The 13981-nt window shown below is 39.8% G+C and overlaps 1 protein-coding gene across 1 annotated transcript in view; it reads left to right on the top strand.

The window, feature by feature from the left end:
- Window positions 1–4007: 4007 nt before the first annotated feature.
- CYP7B1 (cytochrome P450 family 7 subfamily B member 1) overlaps window positions 4008–13981 on the top strand; it is a 168550-nt gene continuing 158576 nt past the window's right edge. Inside the window, exon 1 of the mRNA XM_081069920.1 lies at window positions 4008–4396. Within this exon, the coding sequence (XP_080926046.1) occupies window positions 4284–4396 (113 nt within the window). The 5' untranslated portion in view covers window positions 4008–4283. The remainder of the gene's footprint in view (window positions 4397–13981) is intronic.

Here is a 13981-nt window from a genome sequence, read left to right as displayed (position 1 = left end):
AGAACCACATATAAATGAGAGTCAAAGACCGCACATACATGAGACAGAAAGGTAAAATGAGGTATATATGATATCTTGAGACAAGGAATGAGTTAAGGTATTCAGAGGGGAGGTGGGTAAATCCCACAGGAAGATAATTAGAAGTTTTCCCTGCCATAGAGCTAGGTCGTAAAAACGTTCTTTCTGGTCATAACTTTTACTATTGGCAAGACCCCCAATTTAAATTCTTTAAGGAAGAAACAAAAGTTTCTCTTGAGCTTGTAGAGTCTCAGTTGCCTTCAGCTCAAAATAATCCCTATGCCAAAACGGCACATCTTGGGGAGTTCTGAAGCCTTCAACTCAGAATATAATCCATATTTTATGTTAAAAGTTGATAAACTTTAGTTAAAAAAATTTGATAGAACCTTTCAGACTTGAGTACTCAAATCTGATATTTGGAACTTCCCAATATTGCAAAAAAAAATGTGTGAAATTGTGCTTTGATATTTTCCATAGTGGTACTTTCAAGTGTTTCTCAACAAATGATCCCTGTAACCTACCCTTTCCCCAGCACATGATTTGCAACAGGATTGGAACCATATGGGTGCATATTCTTACATCCATCCATTGTCAAGCCACAGTCTCGCGTTGATTAACCTTTTTTCTTTCTCCTTTCCAATGTCAATCCTTCTAGTCCTCTCAGTCCCAGCTCTTTGAAGGAAGGGCCACCTCATTTATGGTTATGGCTTTAGTAGGCCACGTATACTGCTGTGGACATTATTTGCACTTAGCAGTTTGTTGTTGACCAAGTAGGTGAAGTTGGAGGTCTCAATCAAGTGTATCAGTATTTTCAAGGTCAGGAAAGAGATGTTGAAATATAGGGGGAAGATAGTCATTACCCAAGTTTTGGTGACTTCCAAACAGGCTCTTTAGAATCAAGAGAATACCGTGAGGGAGGAAAGCAGGGCCAGAATTCAAGCCCTATTCATTGATCAGACAGAAAGAGGATGACAGCTCAGATCAGCTGGTAGACGAGGGTCACCTGGGCTGGTGGGCGAGGCATCTGGATTTTCACAGCGCTTACTGAGACTCCAGTGTATTACCCTCTCCCTTTGCTCCTTCAGCTTTGAATTATTTTAGCTTGTATTTCTCTCTCTCCATGTGTCTCACAATCAGTATTTTCTGAAGACAGATGTTTAGGCCAGTTGCTATCTATACTGAACACACTTCCACATCTGGATACCTCAAATCTAAAGGCTACCCCATGACTCTTTTAGATCTGGCTGTTGACCCTGGTCTAATTAGTTGACCCTGGTCTAATTGTGTACCTTGTGGTCAAGGTACACAAGACACTAACACTGGTAAGTGATCCTGAAGGAACAATTTGTGGCTGGTTTCTGGGCAGTTGGACAGCTAGAATTTTAGAGTTGCTTTACCTACATGTCTTATGAACCCCTGTATTGGAAATAAGCTTGAGTTGCCAGCTTTAGCAAATAAAAGTATAGGATCCCCATTAATTTTGAATTTCATATAAACCACAAATGATATTGAATATAGTATTTTGTGGCATAGTATCCAGGCATAGTGTCCACATTATAAACAGCTAGAAAAGGATGAGGAGGCAAAGGGCCTGTCCATTCTTAAGGGCACTTTCCTGAAGTAATAGCTTACACTTAGTCTACTGATAAGAATTTAGTCATATGGTTACATCTAACTACAAGGAAGGCTGGGAAAGCAGTGTTTATAATGGACAGCCACATGCTCAGCTAAAAATTCCTGAGGGGGAAGGAGAATATAGATATGGAGAGTCAACTAGTCATCTCTGTTAGACAAGTGATGGGGACAAAGGCATGTGTATGAGGTAAAATAAATTGAACTAGATTGAATATAATGATGTTGTTATTGGGTTATAAAAGCAAAAAGGAATAAAAGATGTCTTTACATTTTATTTCAACCAGAACCAGGTCAGTTAACAGATGGAGACAGAAATGGGAAACACAAGAGAAACATATTCAAAATGTATTAATTGTGTACCGTAAAGTGTTCTACATAAGGTGCTACACAGATAGCATGGGTATATGACACAGTTGCTAACCAAATCTAGTTGGTAACACTGCAGTCTTCTTCCTTCCACTTCCAGAAGACAGTGATTAACAGCAGGGGTTGGCCATTATTGTTATGAAATGTTTAGCATGTGGTAAATGTTCAATAAGTTGATTAATACTTGATGGTTTTACCTGTATTTTCAAACAGATAATCAAACGGAAAATAAAAGTATAAAGATTGAGGCTTCTTGTAATAGATAGCAAGAGGGGCTTTGTGCAGTGGTTACAGAAATGCACAGTATGGGTACCATCCTGAAAATGGGCTCTGCTGGCCAAGGAGTGATGGAAACCCATTTGCTTTCTCTTGGAGGAGACAGAGTAGCTGTTGGCTCACGAAACCTTTTGGATTTCCTGGAAAATTGAATCTACAATAGGAGGAAAAAGAGGCAGTAGAAAGACCCCAGCATAAAAGTCAGAGATGAAGATACTCATAAACACTAGAGTTATAATCCGGCCCAGCCATTCACAGCTTTAAGGCCAAGGAGAGCAAAGCAGCAGTAATTGAGTTATGGAGCATTGACTGAGAGCCAGGTACATGCAAAGTACTTCCAGTGATGTTATCTCAACCCCAGGGTATGGGATCAGGAGGGTGCAGACATGGTTATGTAAGAGAGTTCTGGCCTTCTACTGCAGGAAAGACAAAAATAACTGAGACATAGTCGAGAAATGGGATGGGGTAAAAGTAGAGAAAGTGTTCTAAGTATGGAGGAGGGGAAGTTTAATTACAAAAGAAAAGTTAGCGTTAATTTCTAGAAGGAAGTGGGATTTGACCTAGGCCTTGAGAGGTAGGTAGAATTTTAGTACGTTTTTAGGGTAGAGAAGAAAAATTTTCAGGCAGAATGAATATCATAAACAAAGGTGTGAAAAGGCTGATTGTGAGGGACACATTGGTTCAACCTTTCGTGTATACGGAACTGCACCAGTCATGGGAGTTGTACCATAAAGAGAAATTGCAGAGGGCTTCTCATTGCAGGTCGGAGATTTATGACTTTATCACAAAGGCAACTATGAAGAATTTTGAACAGGGGAAAAGCAGGATAGGTCTGTGTTATAGGGAGGTGGCAACAGGGAGGATGGGCTGGAAAAGTCAAAGGTCACAGGTATGGAGGTCAGTGCTGAATTTATAATAGTTCAGAGAACTGCTGAAATACAATCTTGCATAAAAGAAAAACAGTTGTCTTGGAATAGCTTTGGTTACAATGGTATATTATTATTATTATTATTATTATTATTATTATTAGTTATCAAGTAACAGGGGTAAGTTACTTAACCTGAGTGTCCCTGTATGTTCTTTAAAATGCTGCAAAAAATTACATCACAAGTTTTTTGAGGAGAGTAAATAAACACATGTGAAGTCCCCGGTGCGTGGTGATTACTCAGGAAAAGGTATTTTAAAAGCTTCTCCCTTATTCTTTATAGGTACAACCTGTGGATATCATACCACTTCTATTTTGGCTCTTGGTGTTGTACTGGAATAGCGGGTTGTATCTGTCTTCTCTCTGCCCGGACTGTGTGCCTCATCTGGACTTCTGAGGGGTCAGGGCCCCGTCTCCGAATTCACCGACCTCTGGGAAGAGCCCTACACGCAGGAGGCTCTCGGCGAAAAGTGTCTCCGCAAGCAGGACCAGCAGGGTGCAAGAGGCCGGCGCCGAACAGCTCACCCTGCAGGTACCTGCCGCCCGCCGGGCTCCGTGGATCGTGCCTGCGAGATCCCCGGCGCCGGAGCGCGGCGGGTACCCCACCCTCTTCGTGGACAAGCAGGGTCCCTCCTGAGGCTAAGGGACGAGAAACCCAAGCCACACGCGCTTCCAACTCAGAACAGAAATTCCCCGTCCTGCAGGCCTTCCGAGGCCCGCTCTCGGGAAATCCCAACCCCTTCCCCCGCTTCGGCCCTTCTTCCCGCCCCGTTTTCCAGGAGCGGCCGGGCGGGAGGCGGTCGCCGAGCCGGGCGTGCGCGTGGGTGGAGGATGGGCCGGGGGCGGAGGGAGTCCGGGAACTTTGAGACCCAGCTTCGGGGGCCTGCGGTGACGTTCCCGGCAGTGCCGCGAGCAGGCCAGTCTCTCGGGCCGACCGAGGGCGCGCAGCCGGGAGACACCCCGCCAGGCTGCAGAGTCGCCGCGCACGCCGCTCGGAGAGAGACCCCGGGGCTGCTCGCCGCAGCCGCGCGCGAACCGGACGGCGGAATCCACGTGAACCGGCATGGACCACTTCTCACTGGAGCCGTTGTTGCTGCAGCTCCCCAGCTCCCCGGGCCTGGCCCTGGCCGCGCTCTTGCTGCTCCTGGTCCTGTGTCTGCGCGCCCGACGCACCAGGTAGGCGCCCCCGCGGCCTCCGGCTGCAGCCCCGCGGCCCGGGCCACGCATGCGCCCTGGGCCCCGCGGACCGCGCGCCACCCAGGTGGCCAAAGGCGTCCCTCCATGATTTCGAGCGCAGATAGTCAAAACTTGCTGGCGGGGACCCGCGTTGTGTGGAATCCCGTGGAAGGACGAGGGTGTTGTATGCTTCTTCCCCACACATACGCATACGTATTAAAAGCGTTGGGACCAAATTCGACTTGCTGCTCCTGTGCAGGTTGTAATAAGCCCTAGGTTTGTGTTGTACATGATGCATCACGCGTGGCCTCCAAACGGACACACTTTGGTGCGTTGTTCCAGCGAGTTGATGGTTTAGGGCCTAAAAGTCATACAGTGTTTCAGGAGGGAGACTTTTCTTACATTTCATTCATTTAAAAATGAAATGTTTCAGAAAAAAATGTATGGTATGAACAATAATTCTGGATGCCGCTCTGTGCCTCAGTTTACCTCACTGTACCTTATTTGGAAAAACGAAATAATACCTCATGGGTTTTTTGTGAGTACTAAATGAGTTTATGGTATGGATTTTATGCATTTGCTCTATTATTTTTATTAGAACAGAACAAAACAATAACAACAAAACTCAAGTGTGTCACTTCTTTGATTTGAAATGTGAAGTAGAACAGAAATTCAAAATAAAAGCATTCCCTTTGAAATGCTTTGAAATCACTCTATTTTCCTTGTCTTACTGGGTTATTTTTTCATATGATCAGGTTATTCATAGCTTTTAATAAACAAGCAGGTAAGTTTCAATGAGTAGTAATTGCTACTTTGTGATTAGATATCACATACCTCACATTCACAAACATACGGGTATGTGTGTGTAAGTATAAATACAGATTTATGTATATCTATAGATGTACAAATATGTATATATGTGTGTGACATAGGTTACTTCTCGATGGTTTGGGGAAAATGGCATCATTTTACTGCTTTCAAAAATCTGGACATTTCTAGAATGTTCATGGATGAATACTCTAGAAGGGAGCTTTTGCTTTTTTCCCCACATGAGTTTTCTGTGATCTTCCTGGGATATGCCAAGCTCTCTCCTAGGCTGCCTTTTCCAATAGCTGTGCTCTTACTTTAGAGCCCAAGATGAGGATTTAGGAGACTTTAACTTCAGTGTTTTTTTGATTCTAGGTAGATTCCACTTTCTAGCTTGTCTGCAGTGTCCACAGAGCAGTTCAGATGTAGGAGGTCTGACAATTAAGTGAGATAATTTGTTGCAATGATGTTGCTAACATTTTTTTGCTATAAGAGGGATTATTCATTATGAATTTGTACTAAGCGGACAAACATTTAACCAAGTTTACTATTTGGAAGCGCTGAAAAAACTGTGTGAAAAAGTTAGATGACCTGAACTTTTCATCAACAATTCACGGCTCTTGCATCACGACCATGCACCAGCACCTCAGCATTGTCTGTGAGGGAGTTTTTAGCCATCAAACAAATAACTGTATTGGAACACCCTCCCTGTTCACCTTATCTGGCCCCCAGTGACTTCTTTCTTTATCCGAAGATAAAGGAAATATTGAAAGGAAGACATTTGGATGACATTCAGGACATCAAGGGTAATACAACAACAGCTCTGATGGCTATTCCAGAAAAAGTTCCAAAAGTGCTTTGAAGGGTAGACTAAGCGCTGGTGTCAGTGCAGAGCTTCCCAAGGGGAGTACTTCGAAGGTGACCATAGTGATATTCAGCAATGAGGTATATAGCACTTTTTCTAGGGTAAGTTCAGGAACTTAATTGTCTGACCTCATATTTCTAGGTATGCCTTTAAAGAGAGCTGGTAGATAAGAAGGTTATCTGTTCTACTCCCGTCGTCTTACATGTAGGGCAACAGCAGGCAAGCTGACTAGGTCATTCAGGGTCATTGACGGTAATTGGGGTAAGAATGTAGAACTTGGGGTGCAATTGGTAAAGCAAAAGTGTTTTCTCTTCCAGCATACTCAGACTAGGCTTATCTTTCTCTGTACCACTAAAAAATGTTGTGCTAAGGGATTCATACATCAATTACCAGTTCCTTCCAAACAAGAAGACTGTTTAATGCTGCAAATCTACAGAGTACTGCATTCTAAAGAAGTTTTATTATACTGTCTCAGTATATTTATCTCAGGGCAAAGAAGGTTACATTCTTTATTGTTCCTATTTCTTATGTTTGCACATTTCACTCTAATGCTCTTGGAACATGCTCTATGATACCACCATTAAGAGAGGAAACTATAGTTAAGAGTTTCTTATATTTGTATAGATTTTTTTTATGCTTAGGCTAGTATGTTTGAATGTATGTTAATACAAATGTAGAAAATACATTTTTGGCAACTTTCTTTTTATACTTTACAATACATTTTAGATATCTCCCTGTATAGTACATTTTTGACACTTTTCTAGGTCAGGTTATTGAAATCATTATTTGTGATGACTCTAGAGAGATACACCACACACGCATGCACTCTCATACACACGGATATCTTTGGGCTTTTTTGGAAATATTTATGTAGGATCGTGGAATAGTTGTCAAAATGTATGTATGCTTTGCACTTTAATAGATGTTGCCAAAATATTGTAAGTCCCAATTTATGTTACTACTAATGACCTGTGTTAGTGCCAGTTTTTTCATAACCTGTCAATAGTAGTATAAATAATTTTAATTTCACCAATCTGATACATAACGAAAATAAAACTTCATTTTTATCCTAATTTTATTTATTTACTTTTGAGGGACTTTGAACATTATTAAAGAATGTTATTAAATGTTATTAAAGATAACTCTTTGTTTCTGGATCATTAATAATAAATGATTGTTAACCACTCACTTTTTGATCATTAATAGGAATTGTCACACTCTTTCATACCCACAACAGTTATTTTTCACTATTGTTATTAGTATTTGTTTAAGAGTTTCTGGATATATCTCTTGCTTAGAGAGCCCTTGTACTCTCCAACATTATAAAAAATGTTCACCATTGTTTTTAATCTAGTTTATTTTAAAAAGATTTTACACATACATATGTTAGATTTTTAATCTCATTCTATAACCATCCTTTGAACAGTTATGTCTGAAGTTTGTAATACAGATATTATAGGAATGCCAGATGTTCCAAAGTAAAAATTTAAATATTACCTACAAATTGGTAAAATGTTTTTAAAATAGGTAGAAATCAGTTTCAGAGGTCATTTGTTTCCTTTGGCTACATGCCATCTCATTCTCCCTCTTTTGATGGCAGCAGTTTGATTTCCTTTTGTGAAATTGTGTTTTTCCCTCTTAGACATGATCTGGTGAGATTGTCAACTGCAGAAGCCATTGCTGTGCTCCTCAGGAGAGATGACAGTGGCTTGGCCTACAATTGTAACTGTGGAGTTGATGGGAAGTGGTTTGAGTTGGGGTATATATTTGGTGGTAGAGTCAACAGGACTCACTAATGGGATAAAGGTGGTGTGTGAAGGAGAGAAGAGTCAAAAATGAAGCTTAGAAGTTAATTTTTTCGTTGTTTTATGTTTCTTGAAGGTTTGGGGGATGGAGGACATCAATAATTTTATTTGGAGACATGTTAGACAGGTAGTGAGACGTGTTTCTGGTGTGTAGGAGAGAGGTCCACGCAGGATATATAATTTGGGGCCACTTCAGTGGCCCCAAACTCATTCACATTTACAAATATGAAAATGGCACGTAAACCACGAGTGTACATTCAGTCACCTGGTGAGAGAGTTTGATGGAGAAGCAGAAGACCTGGGCCACTTTCTTTACTGAAGAGTCTGGCAGAGAAAGAAGAACCAGCAGAGGAACCTGAGAAGGAGAAACCAATGATAGGAAAAGAAACCCAAGTGAATGCAGTCTCCTGGAAACTAGATAGAGACATATTTCAACTATGGGGAGTTATCTGTGTGAGATGCTGCTGAGAAGTTCGGTTTGTTGAAGACAAAGAAATGACCATCGGAGTTGAAAAGATGCAGAATTGTTAAGAGCTATGCAGAGAGTTGGTAGGAATGAAAGCCTGTTTGAAGTGGATTGAAATGCTGTCCTACAATAACTTCTAAGATTTTAATATTCAGACTAGTGTATTGTTCTAGGATTATGTGTTATAGCTCTAGAGCCAATAGTTCCAGTAATTTTATTTAAAAGAATCTCTCCTGGTGAAATAATTATGAGGTCCTTAAAGATTTTTTTTATATTAGTTTCAGGTGTACAAAACAATGTAATAGTTTTGTAGATATTTACACCCCTCACAAAGTGATAACCTACTACCCCTCTGACATCGTATATAACTGTCACAATTCCATTGACTCTATTCCCTAGGCTGTACTCCGTATTCTGTGACAGTGCTCATTAGGGCTGCTTATTACAGTGAAACATTAGAAAAAACTTGATTTCTAAAAAAAATATATATATATATATTGGTTTAGTTAAAGAAATTCTAGCAATCCAAATAATAGAAAATTATGTAGCTATAAAACATAATGTAGAATATATGAAGACATGGAAAACAATATTCAAGATAAGCAATAAAAATTACAAAACAAAATATGTTTATATACATGGTGTTGATAGCCTCCAGCCAAAGACCACTAGGAACATACCTGCAGTTTATAAGTTGAGTTATTGCTTATTGCAATAAGAAAGAACACACACCATTCATCCTCAGTAAAAGACCATTAGAAAGGACCTAATGGTCTATAAATAATGGTCTATTTATAGGATTTGGGCTTGTGTTACATGATTTTGGGGGAGAGTTTGAGGAAGCAAAATTTTTCTCTGTTGGTAAAATACTGTCAGAAAGTGGGGGCTGTTCTATGATTGGACATCGTAATACGTCTCATCTGTAAAGCAAGAGGAATGGATTGAGGCTAACTCTGTAGTTGGTAAATTAGCAACAGACACTAATAGCAGTAAGGTTTGGGGGATATTTGGTCATTTTTTTGATTTGGAAAGTTCATGATTTTGTCAATATTTAGACATGGTCTTGTTTTTGTCTTTACCCATAATGGTCATGAAGTGGCTTTGTTTTGTGTTAATGTTGCACAACTGTTCAGTAGAAGAACAGACTGTCCTACCGGTGAGTGCCCAGAAAGCATCCCAATGGCAGGACTGGCTTTATCTTTCTCAAAAGTGTAAGAGACTGTAAGGATATACCTCAGACATTTTGGGGGTAAAATTTATATTCATTATCTATAATGAAATGTGCTGCTTTTGTGTACAATTCAATTGGTTTTCATAAATGTATGCACCGATGTAACTGCCAAGTCAAGATGTGGAATATTTTCCATATCAAGTCAAGATATGGAATGTTTTCATCAACCCAGAAAGTTTTATCATGCCTCTTTCTAGTCAGTCCCCATCCCTGAGCTCTGATTTAGTTTTGCCTATTCTAAAACTTCATATAGATGGGATTATGTAGTACCTACTTTTGTGTATAGCTTTCTTCACCATAAAGATTTTGAGATTCACACATGTTATTGCATGTATCAGTAATTTATTCAACTATTTCATTGCAGAGTAGTTTATATTTTATATATAAATTGTGATATATATATATATACATATAGATATATATGTATATACACACATATATCAACAGATTTGCGTGTGTGTATGCGCGTATACTACAGTTTAGTCATTCTGTTAATGGAAATTTAGTTGTTTCCAGTTTGGGACTATTATGAATAAAGCTTCTGTAAATATTCTTTCACAAGAGTTATTGTGAACATATATTTAGTTTTTTCTTGGAGCAAAACCTAGGAGACGGTTGATGGGTCATAGGATAAAAATTTTATACCCACAACCACTTTGGAAAGTTGTCACTTTTCCAATGTGATTGTACTATTTTTTACACTTCCACCAGTACTGTATGTGAGTTCCAGTTGCTCCACATCTTCACCCATATTTGATGTGGCCAGTCGTTGGGTATAAGCACTGTCTTTCTAGATTCTTCATTTTGTTGTCCTCCCCTGAAGAGTGCTGCATTTTGTTTTAGTGTGCAGATACATTTCTGGCTGATTATCTTGAACTTGTGGAAGCTTGGTTATACCCTTTGTAAAAATGAGTCTATGGAAAGCTCAAGATCAAGCTTTTCTTTGATAGGATTCTAACCCTAAACTCTTATTTCCCAACCAGTGGGCAGCAGCTGAAATCTCTGCTCAGTTCTTTCAGTCTTCCAGCAGCTCATTCCTTCTACAGGACTCTTTGAATCTCTCCTGCAGAGGCACACTTTCCGGGTTGGGGGGTGTTTATATGTTATTTTTTTCTAGAGTTTTCTCTTGATTTCCAGCCACTTCATTAGCACCAAACTCTGACACCTCAACCAGTAATATTGTAGGGTTTTGTATGAGTTCCAGCTGTCTCTCACCATGGGGACAGTGAGCCCTCAGGGGAAGTGCTGTCCACTGTGGGCCTAATTTGTTATGGGTTTGTTCTTTAATGGTTGACTCCCCTCCAGTATCTGCCTTCTTCTGCTTGTTCTTCAGTGTATTTAAATCATTTTTTTTTTTTTTACTTTATGTTTTGTTATTTGTGAAAATATTAGGTTAATTCAAGCTACTTCACCATTTCTGGGACCTAAACCCAGACTTTTTACAGTGGCTATGTCTAGATGATAAACTTTTGTGTGATGATACATTTTTATGCTTCTATATATTTTAAAATTGTCAACAAATATGTATTTTGTTTATAATACAGAAAGAATGATACATTTAAAATAAAATGTTGGGAAGTTCTAAAAGCTTGATCTTGAGCTTTCCTTAGACTCATTTTTATAAAGGGCAAAACTAAGCTTCCACAAGTTCAAGATAATCAGCCAGAAATTTATCTGCACACTAAAACAAAATGCAGCACTCTTCAGGGGAGGACAACAGAATGAAGAATCGAAAAAGACAGTGCTTATGCCCAATAGACTCGTCATATTACATTAAAATGTTTTGAATCTTTATTTCCTTTGGAAGAACCAGCCTCGTGGCTCAGTGGGTGGTAATAATAAGATTCTAACAGAAGATATGATTTGGGTGGTGCTAAGAAACCCAGTTCATTTTCAGCAAGTCATGTATAGTATGATACACTACTTTTGTCTAATACTTAGATACATGTTTTTTTAAATCACTGTTTACTACTAATAGACTTAAATATAGATATCTACTTTCCAAATTATTGTAGAAGACAACATATAAAAAGAGTCTATATAATAAGGCAGACTTGAGAACAGACATGTCTCTACTATTCTTTCCCTACCTCCCCAGCCCCTGCAAAACTGACAAAAATTAGTCCTACCAAAACAACATAAAATAAGAACGTAAGTGAAATAAAAAGTGGCACTAAATATGTTTGTTAAAGGAGACACTTAAAATAGAATTAAAAGATTTGTAATGGTTAGGGGGAAAGTGCTTACAGAAAACATGATGGGAAGGCAACAGTAACACAGACGTTTTAATCTTAAAGTACTAGACCCCAGAAGTCTGAAATGGGCCTACCTGGCCTCCATCAAGGGATTGGTGGGGCTTCATTCCTTTCGGTGGATCTAGGGCAGAATCCATTTCCTTCCCTCTTCCAGCTTCTAGAGGCCACCAGAATTCAAATCTCTTTTTCATACTCTGACATTCCTGCTGCTTTTTTATAAGGACCCCATTGAACCAACCCAGATAATCTAGGATAATCTTCCCATCTCAAGGTCCTTAATTTAGTCACATCTGCAGACACTTTTGCAATGTAAGGTACCATATTCACAGGTTTGAGGGAATAAGACATAGACATCTTTTGGGGGACATTATTCCTCCAACCACAGTACTCCTGCTGACTTCTCAAGATTTATGTCCATTTTACATGCAAGATATACTCACCCCATCCCAACATCCACAAGAGTCTCAACCCATTACAGTATCAAGTCAAAGTCCTACTAGCTCAAAAGTCCTAAATCTCATTAGATAAATTCTCTAAATCAGGTCTGAGAATCTGGTATGATCCATTTTGGGACAAAAATTCCCAAATACCTCATGGGTCTCCCATGTGTGTCACAGGGATTAACTCCATCAGACAACAGGCTCCTTCACAGAGTATGCTCTATCATACTCCTCACTTCCTGGATAATCTCATTTATATTCCTGGCTGCTTCAGATATGGCTGAGGAGAAATGTGAGTCATGTGCCTGATCTTGTCAATGGCTGACTAAGACTCTGTACATGGGAATGAGTATCTATGACTGAATACACCAGCCTTTTGATTCTTTCCTGGCACTAGCAAAACTTGTCCAGCCACATTTTTGGCCCTCTCTCCAGAGTACTCTTTCCTGACAATGAATCTCCCAGTTTTAGTGTCTTTTGCAGTCTGGATAGATTAGGTAGGATCAGAATTCCCCAAGTCATCAATCCTTGGTTCCTTTGTGCTCAACAGTTTTTCCCTTCATTTATATTTTTCCTCCTTACAGCAAGAAAAAAATTAGGCTGACCCTTCAACACTTTGCTTAAACATCTCCTCAGCTAAGTATCCAAGTTCATTGCTTGCCAATTTTGCTTTCCACATAACTGCGGGACATAACGCAGCTAAGCTTTCTGCAATTATATGACAGGGATTTTCTTTGCTCCAGTTTCCAGTAACATGTTCCTCATTTCATCTGAGCCCTCACCAGCAGTGCCTTTAAGGTTACTATTTCTACTTACAGTCAATTTGTGACAATGTAAGTATTCTTTAAAATGATAAATATGTTCCCTACCATACTCTTTACTCTTTCTGAGTCCCTACTAGGGGAGTTTTTAACATCCATATTTCTAGTCACTATCTCTTCAAGGCAATTTAGGGTTTTAATGTCACCTTCCTCAAAATTCTCCCAATATCTGCCCATTGCCCAATTCGCAAAACAGACACTTCCACATATTTTGGTATTGGGCACTCCGAGGTACCAAAATCTGTATGTTTTCTATTGCTGCTATAAAAAATTATCACAAATTTAGAGGTGTAAGACAACAGACTTATTCACTTACAGTTCTGGAGGTCAGAGTCTCACTGGACTTACGTCAAAGAGTCGGCAGGGCTAAGACTCTTCTGGAGGCTACAGCAGAAAAGACTAGATTTTGAGAACACAACTGAACTAGTGCTGGATGAACAAAGTCTTCAACTAGAAAAAGATCTCAAAGACTGAGCCCAGCAGAGAATGCCTCACCAAATGACATTTTCCAGGCTCCTGCAGAGAGAATCCCCTTTCTCAGCAGGAGATTCAAAGGGTACACAAACTCTGTGACTGCTGGCCAGTCTGACTAACCCAGCTGAGTCATCTTCCTGAACTAGAAAACGGAAATAACAGCTACCACACAGGTAAATGTGAGAAGCAACGTGCATGAGAAATGTGAATACATTTTGTAAAGTGTGAAATTTAGAAGACAGTTGGCTTGCCCCATCAGGTTTCCTTGGCACTTCCCAGAGACCCTTTTCTCCTAGTTGCTGTTTTAGGGAAAAAAGTGGGGTGGATGTCTTTTCCTCTTTCATCTCGTTTTCTCCAACACATGTCCCTACACCCCCAAAATGCTATAATTGGTTAAAAAAATAAGATTTAAATGCTGTTA

This window comes from Rhinolophus hipposideros, assembly GCF_964194185.1.
Source record: "Rhinolophus hipposideros genome assembly, chromosome: 13".
Classification (NCBI taxonomy): domain Eukaryota; kingdom Metazoa; phylum Chordata; class Mammalia; order Chiroptera; family Rhinolophidae; genus Rhinolophus; species Rhinolophus hipposideros.
The sequence above is the reverse complement of the archived record's forward strand: the minus strand, read 5'-3'. Positions and strand labels throughout refer to the sequence as shown.